The sequence below is a fragment of the Protopterus annectens genome, chromosome 5.part0 (assembly GCF_019279795.1).
Source record: "Protopterus annectens isolate FY-2018-M chromosome 5.part0, PAN1.0, whole genome shotgun sequence".
Lineage (NCBI taxonomy): Eukaryota > Metazoa > Chordata > Ceratodontiformes > Protopteridae > Protopterus > Protopterus annectens.
In genome coordinates this window covers 1,454,275,070-1,454,297,239 of record NC_056735.1, presented here as the reverse complement: position 1 = coordinate 1,454,297,239, position 22,170 = coordinate 1,454,275,070, and the positions used below count along the sequence as shown (strand labels likewise).

The 22,170-nt window shown below is 39.1% G+C and overlaps 1 protein-coding gene across 1 annotated transcript in view; it reads left to right on the top strand.

Moving 5' to 3' along the window:
- Positions 1-22,170, top strand: part of COL4A2 (collagen type IV alpha 2 chain) — a 1,470,466-nt gene that overhangs the window by 1,027,332 nt on the left and 420,964 nt on the right. The window contains exon 26 of the mRNA XM_044071270.1: positions 10,695-10,760. Coding sequence (XP_043927205.1) covers positions 10,695-10,760 — 66 coding nt within the window. The remainder of the gene's footprint in view (positions 1-10,694; positions 10,761-22,170) is intronic.

Sequence of the window (22,170 nt, the reverse complement as noted above, 5' to 3'; positions counted from 1 at the left end):
GACATGAAGCACTGGTTGGACAGAGAGGATGCTGGAGGCCTTGGCTTGGACACTCAGCTGAGATCTCAACTCTATAGCTGTGACAGTGGGGAGTCTTATTGAGGTTCTGGAGAAAGAGAGAGAAACCAGACCCAGATTAACTGTGGTTTCTATATGCTGTTAAGGGAAATTGCACTTGATGCAGAGAGCTGCAACTGGAAAAACTGTGTGTGTACCTGTTATCCTCCCAGTGAATGTCCTCAACACGTCAGTAGTGAAGAGTGAGGCTCCATGATTACTGGCCCAGAGGTGGAGGGTCATCACATATTGGTTGGAAGTGGTGGGATATCCACATCACATATTGTTTGGCAGTGGTGGGATATCCACATCACTATGCTACCAGGGTCCAAATTCCATTTTCTAATTCTTTGAAAGTCCTGGTTTCACTCTTTGTTTTGTCTAAATTATATTACCTTATCCATAGATGGAAATGGTAATAAAGTTCATGCCTCCTTTTGTAATGTCACCATTGAAGACAGACAAGCACTTTAGAGCTACAGGACTTAATAAGAGTCATAACTAAAATCACACAAAGTTCCACAGCCAAGAAACTTGAAAAACAAGCAGGTAGACCACAAGTGGAAATAATTGAGAATTTAATTGACAGCTTTTGTCGGTTGTAAACTATATGACTTCATTAGAATCTGATAAAGTCATATGGTTTACAACCAACAAAGGCGCTCAATTAAAGTCTGAGTTATTTCCACTTGTGGTCTACCTGCTTGTTTTTCAAGAGTCCTGACTAAGCTTTCTGAATCTGATTTTAGCAAAAGTATGAGTCGGTCTTTTGAATCACAGATGGGATATTGTACACTCCCAGTAAAGACACAGTCCTGGGAGTTCTTTGTAGTCTGAGGGTGTCAGATTGTCATCAGAAATTAAGTGATATCAAGGACTGGTCAACTAAGGTAAACATTAGAAGATGCCAGTTTCATCCAGCTCTGGAAAATCAAGATATATAGATTACCAGGAGTCACGTTTCCAACTTTCACTCATTATTTTCGTAGTTTATTATACTTTGAGCATTATAATATTAAGCCCAGGATGATAAACATATATAAAAATTTGCTCAGAGGTTTTAGTTTGGGTTTATCACCTCCAAAGCTGGCTTCTCTTCTCTTCCTTGCCATAAAAATGACAGTAAAAAGTGTAAGATCTCTGCATTGCTTCATTGTACTGTTTTAGGAGTCAAACGACATTGTCAAACCACAACTGATGCCTCTTCTCCTGAGTTACCAATCTTACATTTCCTCAAAAGAGGCCAGCTCAGCTTATGACTGCTGTTTACAACGTAGCATACTTGAATCTTTTTTTGCTAAGTCATCTTAAAATATTTATCATGGAGCCATTGAAGGGTGACTACATACATTAAGACATTTGTTCTATTGCTCATATGGATACTGTAATGGAACCTTTCATAAACAGCAGCTTTCCACTTTGGTTAATGTTGCTACGATTATTTTTGTTTGTTTTCTTGAGAAACGCAACCCTCCATATTGAGTTGTCTCTCAGATGTACCTGCTAAAGAGCTGTGAGAGAAGTACCATAAGTCAGAAAAGGGTCTACCATTATTCCATTACAGCCATTTAGGACTGTCTCAAGTTTTATGTTATATCATCTACTTTTGGAGGTTTCTTGAAAAAAAACATGCTTAGCTCAGAGTGTCAAGCATTCCAAAGTGATTCTCAGCAGATGACCATAACATTCTGCTTCCATTACCCTGTCTTGCTTGGTATGGAGATACAAGTGCACACAAGTGACCCAAAAAGATGCATGCAGGATATATAATTTGACTTACCAAGACAACAGGCCTGTGTTTTCTTTACAATAGCACCAAAAGCTGAAATTATTGTATTCAAATGAGCAATAATTAGACCCACAAAAAAGCAATGACTTACTCATAAGAAACCACTAATCATGTGAGCTCAGACACACCCATCAACACATGCACTACATTACATGTGTGCCCTCACTTAACCCGAAGCTTAGCCTCACCTGACTACACAGGTGCAAGTGCTCCTACACCCTATTGCCAATACCTTGACAATATATGAAAGTTTCAGCATTGCATTCCAAAAGCCACATTTACCTTACCTTACCTATATGCATTTGCTGTTCCACTGATTCAAAATATTAGAATTTTGACGAACAGCATTTCAGAGTCATTCAATCCTTCGACCAGCTGCTGACTTGATGGAGTGAAAAACATCCATTAAGAGATCTAAACCCTCATGGATTTATTGCATTTTAATCAACATTAATCTATATGTATTGTTTAAGAGATGTTAAGAAACATTTGTGAATGTGTCTTAGCCACATTGCTAATTTATTTACATCTATCAAAAGCTTTCAATTCATTACTATATGAAGGAATTTTAAATAGCCTTCTCAATAACCCCCTTGTCCGGTCATAAACATCCTCCACTCTTATCCCTTGCAAGTACAGAAAGACAGGCAACCCTGAATGGACACTTTCCTACCATCTCTTTTTCCAGCTTGGTGGACATAGGCATCCTGGGGCAATGTAGCAGCTGCATCATCACTGACAACCACTTAATTCTCTAACAGATAAATGCAGTATGTGAGAGATGTACTTATAAATTGTTGCTGGAGAACAGATTCTCATACCTCTCAGCCTCTTAATGCAAGAAATCTGGACAAAGCCAAAAATAATGGGGAAACAAAGGCCCAAATATAGGGACAGATTTTAAATATTGTTCTTATAAACATAGAAAGTTGCTAGAATAAAAGTTTTTGTGTTTGCATGCATTTTCTAAAGGATATAAACTCTGAAACTTAAATGTCTGTTATTATATAGTGAATTCAGTCCTCACTGATTTGCCAGAAAAGCACAAGATTTATGAGAAAAAGTCCCAAAATATGATAGTTGAGAGCTATGCAGACTTACACATGCAGACACAAAATGCAACAAGCAGGTTGCCAGTGACTCACTCCACTCACCACACCCACTAAGGAGCACATGCATAGACCTACATATGTGGACGTGCTCACATGTAACTCACCCAAGACTCAAAGGTCTCTCAGGTGCAGTCCCGTGAAACTCTGCATGCTCACAAACAAGACATTTACCAGCACAACACATAAAACCACATCTCATTGTGTGTCAACTACCAAACCCATAAGACAAAACATTTTACAACCCAACATTCTGGTCATAGGTGACTCCATTATGAGACACACTGATGTCCCACTTACAAGGCTGGATAAAGAGGGAGTTACAGGCAGTTCCCTGTCAGGGGCCAGGATCCAAAAGATCAGACAGGCACTCAGGTCACTCACCCCTAAGTACCAGTTGTGATGCCCCTGCACTGGCTCAGTAATCAAGGAGCCTCAATCCTCACCACTGGTGGCAGCTAGGGGAGGTACACATTGGGAGGATGACAAGTACATGCACAGCAAAGTGCAGTTTCTCTTAAGCACACACAGAGACCCCAGTCAGTCTGGGGCTGGTTTCTCCCTCTTTCTCCAGATTCCCAAGAAGGCTCCCCACTGGCACAGCTATAGGATTGAGATCTCAGCTGAGTGGCCAAGCCAAAACCTCCAAAACCCTCTCTGTCCAACTAGTGCTTTGTGTCCCTTCCCAAGGACCTGACACACACACACACACACACACACACACACACACACACACACACACACACACACACACACACACACACACACACACACACACACACTTTGAGACTGGATTGATATAAAAATACACACACACACACCTGAGAAAGGCTAGCACAGGTTTACTAGCTATGTCCCCTTTTGCCCAGACTATAAGGTAGTTCCAGCTGCCACCAGTCAACTCTATATCAGCTACTCTAAGGCCATTACAAAGGGTATCCAATCCTACTGTGTAATGTTAGTTCTGACCAAGCACCAGGCTATTAGGAGTGGCCTTTACAGTGTCACCAAATATATATGCAAGTTCTCTCAGAGCTTAAATATGTCTTACAAACATCAGCTACAAAGATAGGTTTAAATATATTTAACAATAAATAATAAAAAAACAAAACAATAGTCAATAACAAGCGCAGTTACTTCATAGTTCAAAATCACAGGAAATATTTTAAAACAACATTGCAGGGCAGTCTCAAATAAATACAGAAAACATCTAAATAAATCTTTATTTTATTCCTAACTATAACTAAAGAGATACTATGCCCTAAGTCTTACTTATAGCAAGAAAGTGCAGATGTTGATGATGAGTGGTTGTTTCCAGGTCCAAGACAAAATACAAAATGCATAGCTTCTCTCACAGAGAGTTCTTAAATCAATATCACATTTTACTGCTGGGTTAGCCTGGATGACATCATTTTTGTCACCTGACTTTAGTTCCCAGGCTAAAACAGAAACTAATAGAATGTTGACATCTCTGTGTTAAAAGTACATATCTCTCACATGTTAGCCAGATCTTGGAAGTTGTAAAACAATAAAATACTTTACATTTTAAACCTAGTAATTACTTTTATTAAAAGACAATAAAAAAACTTCTAGCTCTGGACATTGTGTCTGCTATTGAACTGAAACAGAGAGATAATATCTTTTGTTTATGGCCTTGCTATAAAGTAACTTAACCTCAACTATTCATAAGTTTTGCAGGTTAATCTTTTATGTTCCAACAGGGTATGCTGTGGTTACATTCTTGAAGCTCACTACATAACATACAGTTCTGTATAAATCATATCAATATTCACAAATTACGTAGAATTATTTACAAAATTCTAGATAGCTGGGCTGGCAGTGTGATACCAGTATTACGCATAGTCCATGTGGGAGTAGATGACTTGAGATGTACCACCCTGGACTATATGAAGAGAGACATGACTGAACTCTCAGAATATGTGTCACAGGCAGGTATGAACTTAACACTGAGCAGCATTCTACAGTCTCCAAGGATGATGCCGCAATACAGACAAAACATTAATGACTTTAACAGTTGGCTTAGCTACTGGTGTCAATCTAAACGGGTTCAATGTTTGTCAGCCTGGGAGGACATGGTTGACAGACCATGCTGCTGTGCCAGGGATGGTCTCCACCTGTCACCTCTAGGCTTTTGAATGTTGGCCAAAACATTATACACCACTATATTGCTTTTTTATGGACTGCCGAACAGTCAAACCTTCCAATATAAGAAAAGCTACTCAAGACAAGTTAAAAGTGTTACTGCTCAATGCTAGGAGTCCTAACAAGAAACTGTACTCCCTCAAAGCTCTGCTCACCTTGGAGAATGCTGATGTTTATGCAGTTACAGAAGTATGGTTTAAAGCCATGAAAAAGTACTCCAGCAGTGCATGGCTATAATGCCTATCATACACTCCATTCAAGCACTGAACATGAAAGAGTGAAAGACAGAGTTGTATCCATCTACATAAAGGATAATTTCACTTCCAGGCTGGTCAAACATTATGACATGCTTGAGCTACTCCATGTACAACTAACTATGGGAAAAATCCATTACAATATTCTTTCAAGATACAGTTCACCCTCCATGAATCAAGAAACCCACATGTCATATCTAGAGTTACTTGAATCACTCACCATCTATCCTAATACCATACCCATGGGTGATGTTAACTACCCCTCCATTAACTGAGAGGCATACACAGCCACTAACATGGAGTAGCTGGCCTGCAATCCCACCAAGGGAACAAATATTCTAGATCCAGTACTCACAAATATGGGAGAGTGCTGCACCTCCCATGTGTGATGTTCTCATTGTAAGATCACATCGCAAAGTGGTCTCCCTGGAAAATAACATAAAATTAGACACCTCACCAAACACCCAAAAACTTAAACTTTTCTAAGGCAAACTACCACCTATTAAGTGATGCCATGGCTAGATTTCAAGCTCCCGCAAATTTAGAACATACAGTACCTTATGCAGAGAAGTACACAAAAACTCTGTACAACTATGTAAACGACTGCATAGAAATGGCAGTATCGAACCAAATAAGCCCATGTCAACCTCAAAAACAAGCCACCCTGGCGGACCCCTGGTCTTAATAGGTTGTGCAACAAATGAAAGAAAATCCTGTTGAAAAGTAAGAGGGAAGGTACAAACTAGAGTAATAAGCCCTCATTAGTATAAACAAGTGAATCAGGGAGCTAGTCAAGTCTCTGAAAGCAGTTTTTGAAGTAAAAATAGCCTTTTTTCAATTATCTCCACAATCTTAAGGGCAACACCCAACAATGTGCGGAATTAGTTATAGATGGCATTTCCTATACCCAGAAGATATAAGCAAATCTGCTAGCCAATAAATTCAGCTCAAATTTTACCCCCAACCACTCCTCCACCAATTGTCACCAATGAACAGATAGCCGCAGCACTCTCCAAAGCTAAAAACATGCCATCAGTGGGGCCTAACTCTATACCTAGTTGCCTCTAAAGTAGCTTGAATCAGAACAAATCAAGCCCAATAGGATCTCTATTTAACCACAGATTCCAGATCAGCTTAGAATGGAGAACAGCTATTGTCAACCCTCTGCATAAGGGAGGAACATCAACTGACCAAGGAAATTATAGACCCATAATACTGACTAGTCTTGTTTGTAAGGCCATAGAAAGAATAATCATGGATCTGATAAATAAAGACATAGGGACCTCCAAACACTGAATCTGACCCAGTTCAGCTTTGTCAAGGGCAGGCCATGTCTACTGAATCTGTTGGACTTCTTTGAGAAAGTCACTAAGGCCATGGATGAGAGCAAAACAGTGCACATCATCTACCTCAACTTGGCCAAGGCATTTGACACAATTCTCCACTCGGGTGTTATAAGTAAACTCACAAAACTGGATATAAATCCCTACATCACCCAATGACTAGCCAATTGAATCAAGGGCAGGCCCCATGTAGTTAAAGTGGGTGATTCAAATTCCAGCAAGAGTCCAGTTACTAGAGATGTACCACAGGGCACAGTGCCAGGACCATTCCTGCTCAGAATATACTTCTCCGATGCCAAGGCCAATGTGGAAGGCCTCTGGATAACAATGTTTACAGATGACTGCAAGATGAGGGCAATCATTGAATCCCCCAGTGATACAGATATCACTGAAGAGGATCTAAATAAGGCAAATGATTGGTGTTAGAGCCATGGCCTGAAACTAAGTGCAAAGAAATGCATTATCATACCTATTGGTAAATCAAATACACCTGCTAACTACAACATTAACAACACACCCCTAAGAGTAGACTCTGAGTTAAGGGAACTTGGTGCACAGGAAGATAGTAGCCTGAACTTTAACCATTACGTATTTACATTAGTGAGGAAGTCATTCTATATGGCACAACTTATAAGTAAGCATGTGGCATCCAGATCCAGGGAAATTATAGCCCCACTATACACAGCCCTCAATAGACCAATAATCGAGTGTAGTGCACCATTTGGAATATACTCAATCAGCCATCTACAACAGGTGGAACAACCTGAAAGGCTCCTCACTAAGAAAATACAGGATATCAACTTGTACTGGCTGTTGAGGGGTGACCAATGCCTGAACTACAAGGCACTCACAAATCCAGCCCTGATGGAGCTGCTACATATCTTCAAGACAAACATTATAAAGCTCATCCATTCTCTGGATCTAAACTTATTGAATCAAACAGAGCATGCTGGAAAAAACAGATTTATGTCCTAGAGATTGCTAGTTCTTTGGAAAAGGCATCCCATTCACATTCACCAGAGTCCTTTCCTGGCCCTCTTCAAGATCAAACTATGTTGATGGATGGGGGATCGTAAATTCAAGCTTCCTGAAACTCGCTGGCAAGTACGGCTGGTGCAAACGGCCAGAACACTAAACACAAAATTCAAAAAAAGCAGCCAGCACCATAGTGTATTTAGTACTCATGTAGTTTAATGAGTGATAGTGGCTTCACCAACATCATGTTGGTGAAGCCGCTATCATTCATTAAACTACATAAGTGCTAAATACACTATGGTGCTGGCTGCTTTTTTTGAATTGTAAATTCAAACCTAGGGTGGTGTCTATGTTAATCTGTAAAACCTGTAAAATACTCATGGCATGGGCACAAATCCATGCCATCCTCCTGCCCCTAGAGGCCATATACTGGGTAAAATCTGACTATATTGGCTAGGCTTGTAAAGTCTCTTGAGCAGTTAGCCTAGAAATCTTCTATGAACCTAAAAAGTAAAATATCACATAATTAGGGGAGACTTTTTCCTGACTTATAGAATCATACAGGATATTTTTAAGTTCTGTATTGCATCCAGCAATTATGGTTAACATCAGAAACACAAGACTTCAGTACCTTTATAGGTTGTACTGCTCAATAATATAGAAAGATGAGACATAAAGGGTTATCATTGGATCACTGATTATAGCCAGTTTATTGTGTGTTCATGACATGGATGTTGACAAATGGAATATAAGTATTCATTTTGAGAACAGATAATAAAGGTTATGATTGGAGACCCAATCATAAGACTTTGTAGTATATGGACATTTATCTGTCCCATGTACTACTGATTATAAAACAAAAGCGCTAAGTGTTTTACTGGATTTGGAAGCTGATAATGCACTTAGCGAGTTCTGTTATAGAGACATCAATAGACCATTCAGCTTATTTCCTTAAGAATGGGTGAGGGTGGAGTAAAAGGAAGAAAATCTGGGACAGTTTTTAAATATTGGCCTAATTCATTCAAAAAATGTTAATGGAAGACGAGGTTTTAAACTGATATGCATTTTCTGAACAATAAGAATAGTGAAGCTGGATCTCCGGCATTTTTGACTGACTATAATCATGGGTGAGACAAAATACTCAGGGACAGTTGAGAAGGAAGACATGATCATAACAACACGTAGAGTGGTGTGTAACAAGTTTTACACACACACCTCTAGGCCCTGTTATGATCAGGTTTTGCACTACAGAAGCACTTTACAACTTTATTCTTTTCCCAGTATTGGAATGTAATCATGGCACTCCATGCACTACAAATTTGTTACAAAATTCACAGATATTCACATAAAAATGCTATGCAGTCATGCACATTCAGTCACAGTATCGAGTCAAATACTGTCCTGTACCCATACACAGACACAAAGATCTTTGTGTATTTGGGTTCCAAGTTCATAGTCATCCCTCCACTCAGTAAAGCAGATACAGTACTGAGCAGAGAGAGTTTAAGATGCTATATATAAATAAATAGTACCCTGTGGGCATGGCCTGTTTAAATTAGGCCCTTGCATCTCCTGCTCTGCACTTATATATCTCTAGAGAAGAATTTGTTTAGGGTTAAATAGGGCTGCTTCACCTACTGGTGTGTGTGTGTGTGTGTGTGTATGTGTGTGTGTGTGTGTGTGTGTGTGTGTGTGTGTGTGTGTGTGTGTGTGTGTGCGTGTGTGTCTGTGTGTGTGTATGTCTGCATATGCATCGTTATGTGTGCAGGTATCACAGTGTGCTCCTATGCATATGTGTGTGGTTGTGTATGAATATATCTGTATCTTTATCTATATATATATCTTTATCTATCTATAGCTATAGAAATATATATAGAGATATAGATTAGGTATATATATATATATATATATATATATATATATATATATATATATATACATATATATGTCTATATATATATATATATCTATATATTTATATATATACATATATATATTATATATATATATATATATATATATATATATTTATATATATAGATATATATATATATATATATATATATCTGTATACAGGTATATTGTATATTTATGTATATATATATATATATATATATATATATATACACACACACACGCACACACAGATATAGATAGATGTGTGTGTGTGTGTGTGTGTGTGTGTGTGTGTGTGTGTGTGTGTGTGTGTGTGTGTGTGTGTGTGTGTGTGTGTGTGTGTGTATCTTATTGTGGGTGGGGCTGTGTATACAATTCATAATCACGCAAATTCACTATCAATAGGAATTAACTAAGTGTGTCACATTGTAACAGAACAGCACAGCTCAGCTCAAGTGTGCAGTGTGAGTTTTATGCTGTATTGCTTCCAATGAATTTCCATGTTGCTTCTGTCTGTGTTTATGAAATTTTTGTCATTTTCTTTCTGCTTGCCTTAGTTTTCTGTTTTGTTCCCATAGCAAGCTATAAGATATGTATTACATTAAGTTTTTCATGGCTTATACTAATTCAACAGTTCTGTAGATTTGTCTAGTTTCATTTTAAAAAGTGCAGAACAAAATAATTCTGTCATATAACCTAGTTTCCACTTCACATGTTCCCCATAAATTATTTGGGAACTTATCTCATGCCTGTACCCTCAAAGACTGGAGGAGCAGAGGCCTTTTATTGTTTTAATAGGCCCTGAGCAGTGATAAAGAGGCTTTGTTTTTACAATGGTTACTATGAAGAAATTCTGCAAAATAAGTCCAATTAAATGCAGAAGTATTCATAACAGCAGAAATGTAATGTCAAAGTAGGCTCCTATATAACTAATTTCTTCTACTTGTAGACTGTGATTTTTTCCAAGTGCTTATATATGTACATAAACATTTTTATTTAAATCATGTCCTAGTATTGTGTTATATAAGGAAATTAAACTACAGTTTAACTCTTGTAGATGGAACGTAATACTTGTAATGATTAGTCTAACAAAAATGTGTGTCTGCAGGTGACCCATGTGAGAGAAAAGACAAAAACGGTGAAAAAGGCCCTCCAGGACTACCAGGCATGCCAGGTAATAATTTTTGGAACACCTTATGTTTCTGTGACGCTGTGTGTGTGTGTGTGTGTGTGTGTGTGTGTGTGTGTGTGTGTGTGTGTGTGTGTGTGTGTGTGTGTGTGTGTGTGTGTGTGTGTGTGCGTGCATGCTTGCATGTGAGTGTGTGTGTGTGAGTCCATATTGACATACTATGTTTGTATGTCTGTAGCCTGCAAATGTGTTAGGTTGATTGTATTTTGCAGTAATGCATAAGCAAGTGCTTGTGAGTTTCTTTAAGTTGCATTATTAACATATGAGTAATTTAGTACTAAAACCTAGAATGGGTCATTTCTTTGAAGAAATGCTGTCCTTTGCTTTATAGAGGTTTATGTAGGTAGCTCAGTCCTTAGTATTATTGAATTTGTGATATCTTTTAAAGCTACTTGTGCAGAAAACAAATATTTCTCCATGGTTTTAGTTTTTATTTAGTTTTTCAAAACAAAGAAACAAACATGTATAGAGATTAAAGTGGAATCAACTGGCCTCATGGGCAGTGCTGTGCACCCATCCCATGTCCAGTTAGTAACAGAGGTCATGCCTACTACATCCATTGTTACAAGCATGTTCAGCAACATGCAGAGTAATGTAATGGACAAGGACTACTGTAAACAGAAGTAGTCGACATGGACATGGACCACTGTAAGCAGAAGTAGTCGACATGGACATGGACCACTGTAAACAGAAGTAGTCGACATGGACAAGGACCACTGTAAACAGAAGTAGTCGACATGGACAAGGACCACTGTAAACAGAAGTAGTCGACATGGACAAGGACCACTGTAAACAGAAGTAGTCGACATGGACAAGGACCACTGTAAACAGAAGTAGTCGACTGGACAAGGACCACTGTAAACAGAAGTAGTCGACTAGTTTTTGCATATTTAGAAAATGTCATATTAAGCTTCTTACAATAAAAGATTGCTGTATCCTGCTGCCTCCTAACTTCTTTTTCAGCTGCTAGTCTCTTCATATCATATGTATTATACTTCATTTTAAAAGGTTAACATAAATGTGTGGGAGTTTGCTGGACTGTCAACTCTCGGTATCACATCTGGATAATCCAGTTATAATTTACATCACCCATCCAAGTTTGTTTGGAAAGAAAACTATTATTGAGAAATACATGAAGTTAAATATTTCTATACCAATATTTAACATACTATAGTCATGGAAGCCCTTTTTTGGGAGGGTAGCTCTAACCTATTTCTTAATTTATTGCTGAAGTGATATGGTTCCACCTTAATCATAATGTCTTTATGTTTGAGCAAAAAATGTTTTGTCAGAAAGAGGGTACAGCAATGGGGACAAGCTTTGCAACGGGGACAAGCTTTGTACTCTTATATGTAAATTCAGTCATGGGCCTTTTCGAAACTGAATATATGTCTGGCTGCAAGTTTTTTGTTGTTGTTGTTGTTGTTGTTGTTGTGTCTTTCGGCTTATCCCGGTTGCAAGTTCTTTTGTGATTATGCTATTATGCAGAAAAGATATATAAATGACCTGTATTTAGTCAACACTGGTGTACTATAACATTTTAATTTCTTCAAACATCTAAAAGACAATCATATGGATTGGAATTTACAATGCATATTGTCCTAGTCCTGATACCATAAATTATTTGGATGTTTTTTTATTTTTTTATTTTTATTTTACATTTGTTGACCGGGCTAGTCTAACTGGATACATGTCCATTTTCAGTAGAGGCCCGGGGAGAAAAGCTCCAGGAAAAACACATATATATATATATATATATATATATATATATATATATAAACATATAAAATATGACATTCAAAATTAGAAAAATGACATTAACAGATTATTAGATCCTAAAGTTAACACTTTTCAAAAACAGTAGAAAAAAGTCAAACATGGCAAATAGTAGTCATAACTCACAATATTAGTAAATAGTTAAGAAGGTTAGTCTATAGTGAGATATATGAAACAGGGTAATGGATAAATATATTATGGTTTTGAGAGTAACAGATAGTTTAAGGGTAGACAGTTAGTCAGGGTTGGTACACGAACATAACCAGTAGTTAGTGAAGAAAAGTCTTAGGTTAGCTTTAAATAGTGGGAGAGAGGTCTGGGTAGTTAGGTCATGTGGTAATAGATTCCATATTTTACCAACTGAGTTAGAGAATTGAGAGTCACCAGCTGAGTTTTTTAATAGGGTAGTGTGAATCAGCATTTTGTTTGAGGAGCGTAGATTCTTCAGGTTTTTGTATGGCATTATGAGGGTGGAAAGAATTGGGGTGTTATTGGGTCGATGTAGGGCTTTGTGAGCTATTATAAGTTGGTTAAATTGTAGTTGGTGGGGGAGTTCAAGCCAACCTAGTTGTTTTAGGTTCTGACAGTGATGAGTCCTATATGGAGAGTTGCTGGCAAATCTGGCTATATTGTTATAAGATTTAGAAAGTTTGTTGAGGTTATTTTTTGGAAAGATTGGTATATATGGGGGAAGCATATAATAGGGTAGAGATTAAGTGGGTTCTAGCTATTGTGGTTCTGGCTTCTAGAGTAAGGAAAGGTTTGATTCTATATAGTGATCCAAGTTTTCTGTTAGTAGACTTTATTGTAGTATTTATGTGTATGTCAAAATTTAGGTGGTTATCAATAGTAATTCCTAGGAGTTTGGTGGTGGGGTCTGGAGAAATGAGGGTACCGTTGCTGGATATGAGTGTGAAATGAAGAGGGGTAGACAAGTGGGAGGGTGTGAAGAGCAGAAGTTTAGTTTTTTTTGGGTTAAGGAGAAGACAGTGGTTAGAGAACCATTCTTCTATTGTGCTGAAAGTTTTTGTGTGAGAGAATGAAGTTCGGTTTGGGATGTGCCTGAACAGATGATAGTAGAATCATTTGCATATTGAATGCAGGTAGAGGGTGGAGTAGAAAGATGAAGGTCGTTTATGAAAATGTAAAACAGTAGAGGACCTAATATGGAGCCCTGGGGGACACGTAGGGAGGTGGGAAGGAGGTCTGAAAGATGATTTTGCCAGAGGACTGCCTGTTGTCTATTTTCGAGGTAGGATGTAAACCAGTTCATAGCAGGAATGTCAAGAGAGAGGGACTTCAATAGGTGGAGGAGAAGTTGGTGATTAACCATGTCGAAGGCTTTTGATAAGTCAACAAAGAAAGCAGAGGTAAGGATATTTTTATTGCGATTCTTGTTGATACAGTTAGTGAAGGATAACAAGGCTGTGGTGGTACTATGAAATGATCGGAAACCATGCTGACAGCTAGGAGATTATGAAGGAGTAGGTGGTTTAGTAATTGTTTGTGGATACACTTCTCCATTATTTTAGCAAGAGGGGAGAGTAGGGCTATGGGGCGAAAGTTGGAGAACTCAATGGAGTTTCCACCTTTGTGAAGAGGAATAATGTATGAGATTTTCCAGATTGATGGTATAGTGCCTTCTTTTATGGTTCTATTGATTAATATGGAGATGGGGTAGGTAATAGCTTTGGCTCCTATTTGGAGGAATTCTGCTGGTAGTTTATCAGCCGAGGGGGTAGTAGGTTTTAATTTTTGGAGTAGGGAACAGATATAAGAAGTGGGTATAGGTTCCAAGTGGAATAATGGGGGAGGAGTGGAGTTAGGAATGGGGAGTTTAGAGGTGTCAGGGGTTAAATGGTTAGCTAGATTTAGTATAGAGGTAGTGAAGAAAGAGTTAAAGTAATTTGCTGTTTGTGTTGGGCAATCAGGGTTAGAGCCTAATGGATTAGGTGTGGCTGTTTTGCCTGGGGACAGAAGTGTGTTAATAGTTGTCCAAAACTTTTGTGGTTGTTTAAGGGATGATTGTTGTAATTGGATGTAAAAGTTCTTTTTATCCTGTAGGATAGCTTTTTTTGTTACGTTTCTTAGTTGTCTAAAGGTTTGGTGATCGGAACTATTCTTTGTGGAATGCCATTTTGCCCAAGATTTATTTCTGCTATGGATTAGTTTCCTAGTATGATATGAGAGCCAAGGAGCTGGTTTGGTTTTGATTCTTATAGAGCGAATTGGGGCATGATGGTCCAGGATTACTAGGAAAGTGTTATTGAAGTGATTAACTGCTTCATTTATAGGGAGAAATTTAAGAGGTGACCAGTTACATTGCTTAAGATCGGTTTGGAACAGATAGGGGTCAAAATGTTTTTTGGATCGAGTTGTTCTAATAGAAATTGGGATAGTAAGGTTTGTTTTATGTCTGATAATATATATTAGAGAGTGGTCACTGAGGTCGTCTGGGATGGTTCCTGTTGTATATTTTTGATGTGGGCTATTTGTTAGTATCCAATCCAGGATGCTTTCTTTATTATTAAGTTTATTTTTTCTGGTAGGGGAGTTTATAGCTTGTGAGTAACCATACAGGTTGATAAGGGTGGATGGGTTAGTGTGGGTACATAAATTCCAGTCTATGTTAAAGTCACCTAGGATTATGGTTTCCTGTGGGAGGTATGAAGAAAGCCAGTTTATATGTCTTCTAGTATACTTTGATTTTTACCTGGGGGAAGATAGGAGCAGATGATGTTTAATGATTTGTTGGAGTTAAGCTGTAGTCTGGAAATAATTATTTCTGCATTATTATCTGACGGTAGATTAGGATTTATGATACTAATTTGTAGTCCTGATTTGTAGAGAATTGCTACCCCGCCACCTTTTTTGGTTGTGCGGTCTTTTTGAAAGATACTATAACCTGTGGGGATAATTTCATTATCATTTATTGTGGGTTTAAGCCAAGTTTATGTTAAACAGAGGATGTCAAACTGATGGACATCTAGAAGGGCATGAACTTGAGGTATTTTGTTGCAAATACTACGTATGTTTAGATGGGCTATTGAGAGAGATTTGGAGGGTTTGATTGAAGGAAAGAGGGTTATCTTGTATTGGTTGCTGCTTGTGGTGAGTAGGGAAGGGTTTGGACCTGGATTAGGGTGAATGTCTCCATCTATTAAGGAGTGGAGTGATATAAAGTTCTTGAATTGTGGAGATTTCCAATGGTAGTCAAATGATTTTCTATTGTTTGGACTGGAATATTTGATGTGCATTAATCGATGATATTTAGGTAGAAAGTAACTGGGTTTATAAGTGACATTAAAAAAGCATGTAGATGAAGCATGTATAGCTGTAAGAGTTTGTTTGATTGGAATGGTAAGAGTAGAGAGGAGGGGATGTTCGAAGGAGGTTAAGAGGTAGGTAGTAGTTAGAGTAGTGGGTAGGAGGAAGAGGACTAGTAGTAAATGGCAATGGTAAGGCATAGCTAAGGAGTGTGTAGTGGGTGATTGGAGGGGTAGGACTTAAGAGCAGAGGTGAGATTATAGGAAGGTGTAGTCAAGTGTTGGTGGGAGGAGTTCTATTCCTGAGGGGAGTTAAGATGAAGTGTGTATGGTTATTGATTGAGGTGGGTGTGGCTAGGGATGGATTGTATGATTGGGTTATTCTATAGGGGGTGCGGTTATGGGTGTATAAGTGTAGGTAGACTGGGGGTGGGTGATATTTGGGGGTAGGGTAGGGGAGCGGAGTGAGCCCGCAGGGCGAATGGAGCGGGTAGAGACACCAGAGTAGTTTGTCAGGATGACAATCAGTAAGGAGAGGAAATATGCAGGTAAGTCTGCGAGTAAATAGAGTATGAAGAAATGTTGAGGTGCTGGCAGTGGTATGTGTGTATGGGGAGTAAAGAGTGAATTGAAGATGAATTAGTTCAAGGAGAGATAAAAAACAGTCAGTCCAGAGAAAGTTGGAGGGGGAGTTAGGTAGATAGGGGAGAGCAAATGAGAGAGGATATATATACAGGGGCTAATATAGAGGCGCCACCTAGTGGTTGGTCTCTGAACTACAATTAAATAGATCTCCTAAAAGTGTGTCAGGCCAGGGAGGGAGGGGGGAGGAGAAGACTACTTCGATATAAAGAAGGTCTGGGCCAAAGGTACAGTTAAATTAGAGAGAAAAAAGATTGGGGGGAGGGGGTTGGCTGCTGGCTGACCTAATTGAGAGGCTTACCGAACTGGCAATAACTATATCACTTTAATTGTATTACAGGTTGCATAGAAGTTATAGCAAGACATACTTCGACTGTCTCAATCAGAGTGTGGTCTCCCAAGGAGCTGGAGAGTTAACTCCTAAAGACTGAGTAGCTTTCTTGGGCGTCCAGCTGGGTATATACAGGTCAGCAGGTAGGGAGGTATAGGAGCAGAAAGCTGGTACAGGCAGAGAGAGACAAAAGAGAAAATAAGAAAAAATAAAATGATTGTTAGCTATAGAGCATGTAGACAAAATTAACAAGACAGTACATTATATATTACAGCAGGAATTCACAGTATTCTATTCACTTTTTATAACAGTATATGTCAGGTAGTTACTAGTAGAAAAGCCATTCATGCTATTGATAAATAGCTACAAAACAGAAAAAATGCGTTTACAGCTTAGTGTCTTTGTTGCTTTTCTTTTACAAAAATACAGTGAGAAGCAGGATGAAAATGTCAGTGCCTAAATACTGCATTCTGTAGTTTATTTGTTTGTTTTAAAAAACTCAAATGTGTGCATTAAGATGCAGGTGAAAACCAGGTTAATGGCCAACAACTGTAGTCACAGGACAAAGGTACAGTCTCAAAATTCTAGTCGGTAGGTAGAGTAGTTAATAGAGCTGGTGGCATGTGACTAGGGAGTGCAGCAAAGCTTAATTCTGGCTAAAACTATGCAATTAAGGAAGGCTGCAGTATTTCAAACTGTTCAAGTTTTGAAGTAATTACTGTTTTTCACTGCAGACAGTCTTGTAAGGGCAATGCTCGCTAACTTGGGCTTGCACTACGCAACTGAGTAGAGTTACAGGGGATAAGACTAATTTAGGGTGTAATAGTCCTTCAAATTCACTTAGCAAAGTGTTTGAAAAGACTGGTAGAGCAAGAGGACCTGAAGTTATAGCCCTGGTGTCTGCAGAGCTACATTAAGTATTCACAGGTAAGGTTCACAAGGACAGGATATGAGCGTAGTGTGTAGGATACTCTACTTTAAGAACCTTTACTCTTTGCTGGCTAGGTTAAGAGTAAACAGTACAGGGGTTCAAGCATGTCGGTAATTAAGGGGAGCTTGATCAATACAGCAAGCCTAAAAGCAGCTGGGTATTTGAGAATAGAATCAAGCTTACTAATGCAATGCTTGAAAAGTCCGATTAGGTTACGCTTCAATGCTTTGATAAGCTCCGCAGCTGTTTCAGAGGTAGCTACACTGAATGGTAAAATTTCTGGTGCAGTGATGACCAAATTGTAAAAGGATACTAGTGGCAACACTTTTTTATATAGTTCAACTTGCCACCCTCCATCCCTCTAATATCCTTGCCTTATGGGGGAGTGCACAGAGTATGTTGTGCAGAATGGCAGTGGTCTCGTCACATCTTCCAAGGTAATTGGTCATTTAATCCTTCATGAGCAACAATCAGGTCAAATGTATACTTTAGGTTGAAGGGTTATAAGCGCTCTGTTGACATCAGCAGTTCTGCCGCAATTTCTCATCATCTTTTTTTTTTTTTTAACTCAAATAATTTTTATTTTTAATAACAAATTGAATAATTGAACAATTATGTCATAATCCAAACTCTACTAAATAAATAACTATATACAAAATATACATTTGGCCTGAGAGATAAAGCAGTGAAAGAAAACCAGTAAAACCAGTACAATACAATTATAAGTAGGTTAGCAAAGTAACAATTAACAATTGTATTGCCATCAGAGAGAGATAAATTTCATTTGCAAAGTTTCAATGAGAGATAAAGCTTTCCTCCAAGGATTGTTGTCTAGCGGCTTGAGATAGATTCTGAGTTCGATTCTAATCTCTTTAAGTGCAGTTTCTTTCAGGAGGGCTGAAAAGTCTTTGAAAGAAGATACTATATTGGAATTTAATTTCCTGGTTATGCATTTTCTAGCACTTGCTAATATTGTCCATAATAAATACAAGTTGTCTTTTTTCAAACGAAGCCCTTCAATTATATTTAATAAAACCAATGCTTTAGATAGTATAAGCATTTCTGTAAATAAAGCTTTCAAAAATTGTCACTATCAATTTTGTTAGAGCAGAACAAACATAAAAAATATGTGCCCAATCAGCTTTACAGACCTGAGAACATCTCCAACAAGAAACATTTTTAGAGGTGTTACATTTTGCTAATTAATCGGGTGTTAAAAAGCCTCTGTGCAGGAATTTCCAGGCATATAGTCTTCAGTATTGTGACCAAGAGGTTAATTTAACAGCAAGTAAAATGTTAGATTTATTTTCTGGAGATAAGGATTGCCCCTTAGTAATGTAATACCAATATTTTAGCTGAGGTTTTGTTTTGTAGTTTATTAATATTTTGTATAATCTTGAAACAATGCTGTCCAAATTCTGTTTATTATACACAATTTCATACAGATAGGTTATACATTTTGGTTCATCTTTAAAGGACGTTATTGATTATTCTGCATAGATCTTGAGAGTATATTAAAACACTTTGTGGAAGTAACCAGTCATGAGATGACAGTTCAAAATGTGTCATAATATGTTGAATATCTAGTACTTTATGGTTTCCTTTGCAATGCTGGCAGCAAATAATGTTTAAGTTCCCAAGAGATAAGAATGTTCATAGGTTCATAGGTTCAGAGGTGTGTACTAGGCTAATGGTCCTGAAGCCTTTACAAGCCTAGCCCATAGGATTACCCTGGCATTGTGCCACCCAACCTTAGTTCCAAGTGCCTCTGTCAAGTAGAGCCACTGGGGTGATCCCTAGGGTGAATTTTCTATTTCCCATCCCCTCATCAAGATTCCTCTTAAAGAGGGCCAGTGAGATGCTCTGCTTGATATGTATGGGAAGTCTATTCCATAGCATGGGCAGTCCCTGGGTTATGAACCTGACTCTCCAGCATGTTCTGTTGATTGTGGTAATGAGGTTGAGGTCTCTCGAGCATGTGGTGCGGAGGGATTGGGATTTCTTTAGATGCAGCATTTATAACAGAGCTGGGTCAGACATGGCTTTGTACTCAAGCAGAGATCTCCTCTAAATAGGTGATATGAGACAGAGAATAGTTGGGAGTTTTTTGAGTCTGTCCATATAGGACAAATGTTTAAGGCCTAGGATCCTCTTTGTGAGGTACTTTTTTGGCCTCTCCAGTTGTTGCAGGTGTCTAGTGAAGTACATGCCAAATGGGGCATTGTACTCAATGATTGGCCTAATGAGGGAAGAGTAGAGGGAGACAATGACCTCTTATTTCCTGGATGCAAAACCCCATCGATGTGATAATTCAAGGGAACTGGGTTTTTCACAAGGGGGATGACGACACATTTTTTGGCATTGAGCTTAAGGCCATGGTTCTAGCACCAGTCGTTGGTCTCATTGAGGCCTTTCTGTAGGATGTCAACATCACTTGGGGAGTTAATAATAGCACCCAACTTGCAATCGTCTGCGAACTTTGTCAGCCAGAGTCCCATCGTGTTGGTCTGGACTTCAGAGAAGTAGATACCAAACAGGAGAGGACCAAGGACTGAACCCTAGGGGACTCCACTCATGACTGGTCGACAGTCTGACTTGGAGTCAGCTACTTTCACACTGTGGGTTCTATCTGTGAGCCAGTTTGCAACCCACCTAGTGATATAGAGGATGATGCCTAGCTTAGTGAGTTTTTCTATGATTCCTGAGTGGGGAATGGTATCAATGACCTTGGCCAGATCAAGGTAGGCTGTAAGAACCACCTTGCCTTCATCCACAGCTCTGGTGACCGACTCAAGGAAGTCGACCAGGTTGAGCAGGCATGATCTACCCTTCACAAAACTAAACTGTGTAGGATCCAGAGTTTGGAGATTCCCTGTATCCTTGTTTATTATGTCCATGATGATGCATTCCATAGCTTTGCATATCAGACTCATCAGGCTAATGGGGCGATAGCTCCCAGGGTCTGTAGTCACACCTCCCTTGTGGAGAGGGATGACTGTAGCAGTGCGCCATTCAGTAGGGACAAAGCCTGAGGTGAGGATGTGATTGAACAGGGCACACAGGTGAGGTGCCAGTTCACTCTGTAGTTCATGTAGAACACAGCCAGGGATATTGTTAGCTGGATTCTTGGCCTTGGACAGTGATGTTTTAACCTGTGCAGCAGTAATACTGGGTGCCTGGCAATCTACTGGTATTGTGATTGGTCCTTTGGGGGGAGGGAGAGGGGTAAAGTTGGCACTGAATCTGTTGGCCTGTATATTGGCAATATCTGTTGGCTCGGTATAGGAGGTACCATTGTGCAGTAGCTCAGAGCAAATCTGGGTATTGCCGTGGAGATTCTTTACATAACTGTAGAAGGCCTTATGGTTGTCTTTACTATCTGCTGCAATTCTGTTTTCATAGCTAGCTTTAGAGGATTTGATGAGGGATCTCTACCTTTTGTTGAGGCTGATAAGGGAGTTTTTCCAGTCTTGGGACTTCACCTTATTCCGCATCCATTTCCTCCTTCTGTTGTAGAGTTTGTTTATGGCAGGGGACCACCAGATTGGCTTCCCTTTTTTTGAGGAGAGCATCTTGGTTCAATTGGGTATGGCTAGATCCATGCATTTGTGTACATGTTCGTACAGTGCATTGGTGTATGATTCAGCTGTCATGCACTATTCTCCATTTGCATGGGTGCCGTGAAGTTAGCCAACTCTGTTTTTAGGACCCCAAAGTTAGCATTGGAGAAGTTTTCCATGATGGTTACCTTTGTGGGGGGTGTGTGGATTTCCAAGGTGATTAGTTTGTGGTCGAATCTAACCAGGGAGGAGTTCACTATTGGTGTAGAGCAACGGTCACCCATGTTAGTAATGACCAGGTCAAGGATGTTGCTACCTCTAGTGAGGGTAAGAACAAGCTGGTCCAGGGCATTGGAATTAATGAATTCCAGAAAGCGTTGGGCAAGTGTATTAGTACATGAGTAGTTTTCCCAGTTAATGGAGGGGTAGTTGAAATCACCAAGTATGAGAGTGTTAGGTTGGACCCTAATATTCTCCAGGGTACTTAGGAACGTGGAGTGTGAGTCTTGGGACATGGTTGGGGACCTATAGCAGGCTATGACCTGAATTGCTGTCTTACCCAATGTTAGCTGCACCTAAAGTATCTCAGATGCATTATGTTGGGCTACAAGTCTGCAGGTGTGGGCATCCTTTGTGAATATGGAAACACGACTGCCTTTGGAGCTTCAGTTCAAGTTCTGGGGCTGAAAGGTGTAGAATGAGTTATAGCCTCATATTGCAGGGGTGTTTTTTGCTGCCTTGAACCAGGTCTCTGTTACAGCACAAATGTCAATGTTCTCAGTTTTAAGGAGTGCTTTGAGCGAGTGCATTTTGAGATTTAGACTTCTAGCTTTGAGCAGCATGACCCTCAGATTGCATTTGTTTGTAGCTGTTATGGTGGTAATTTGGT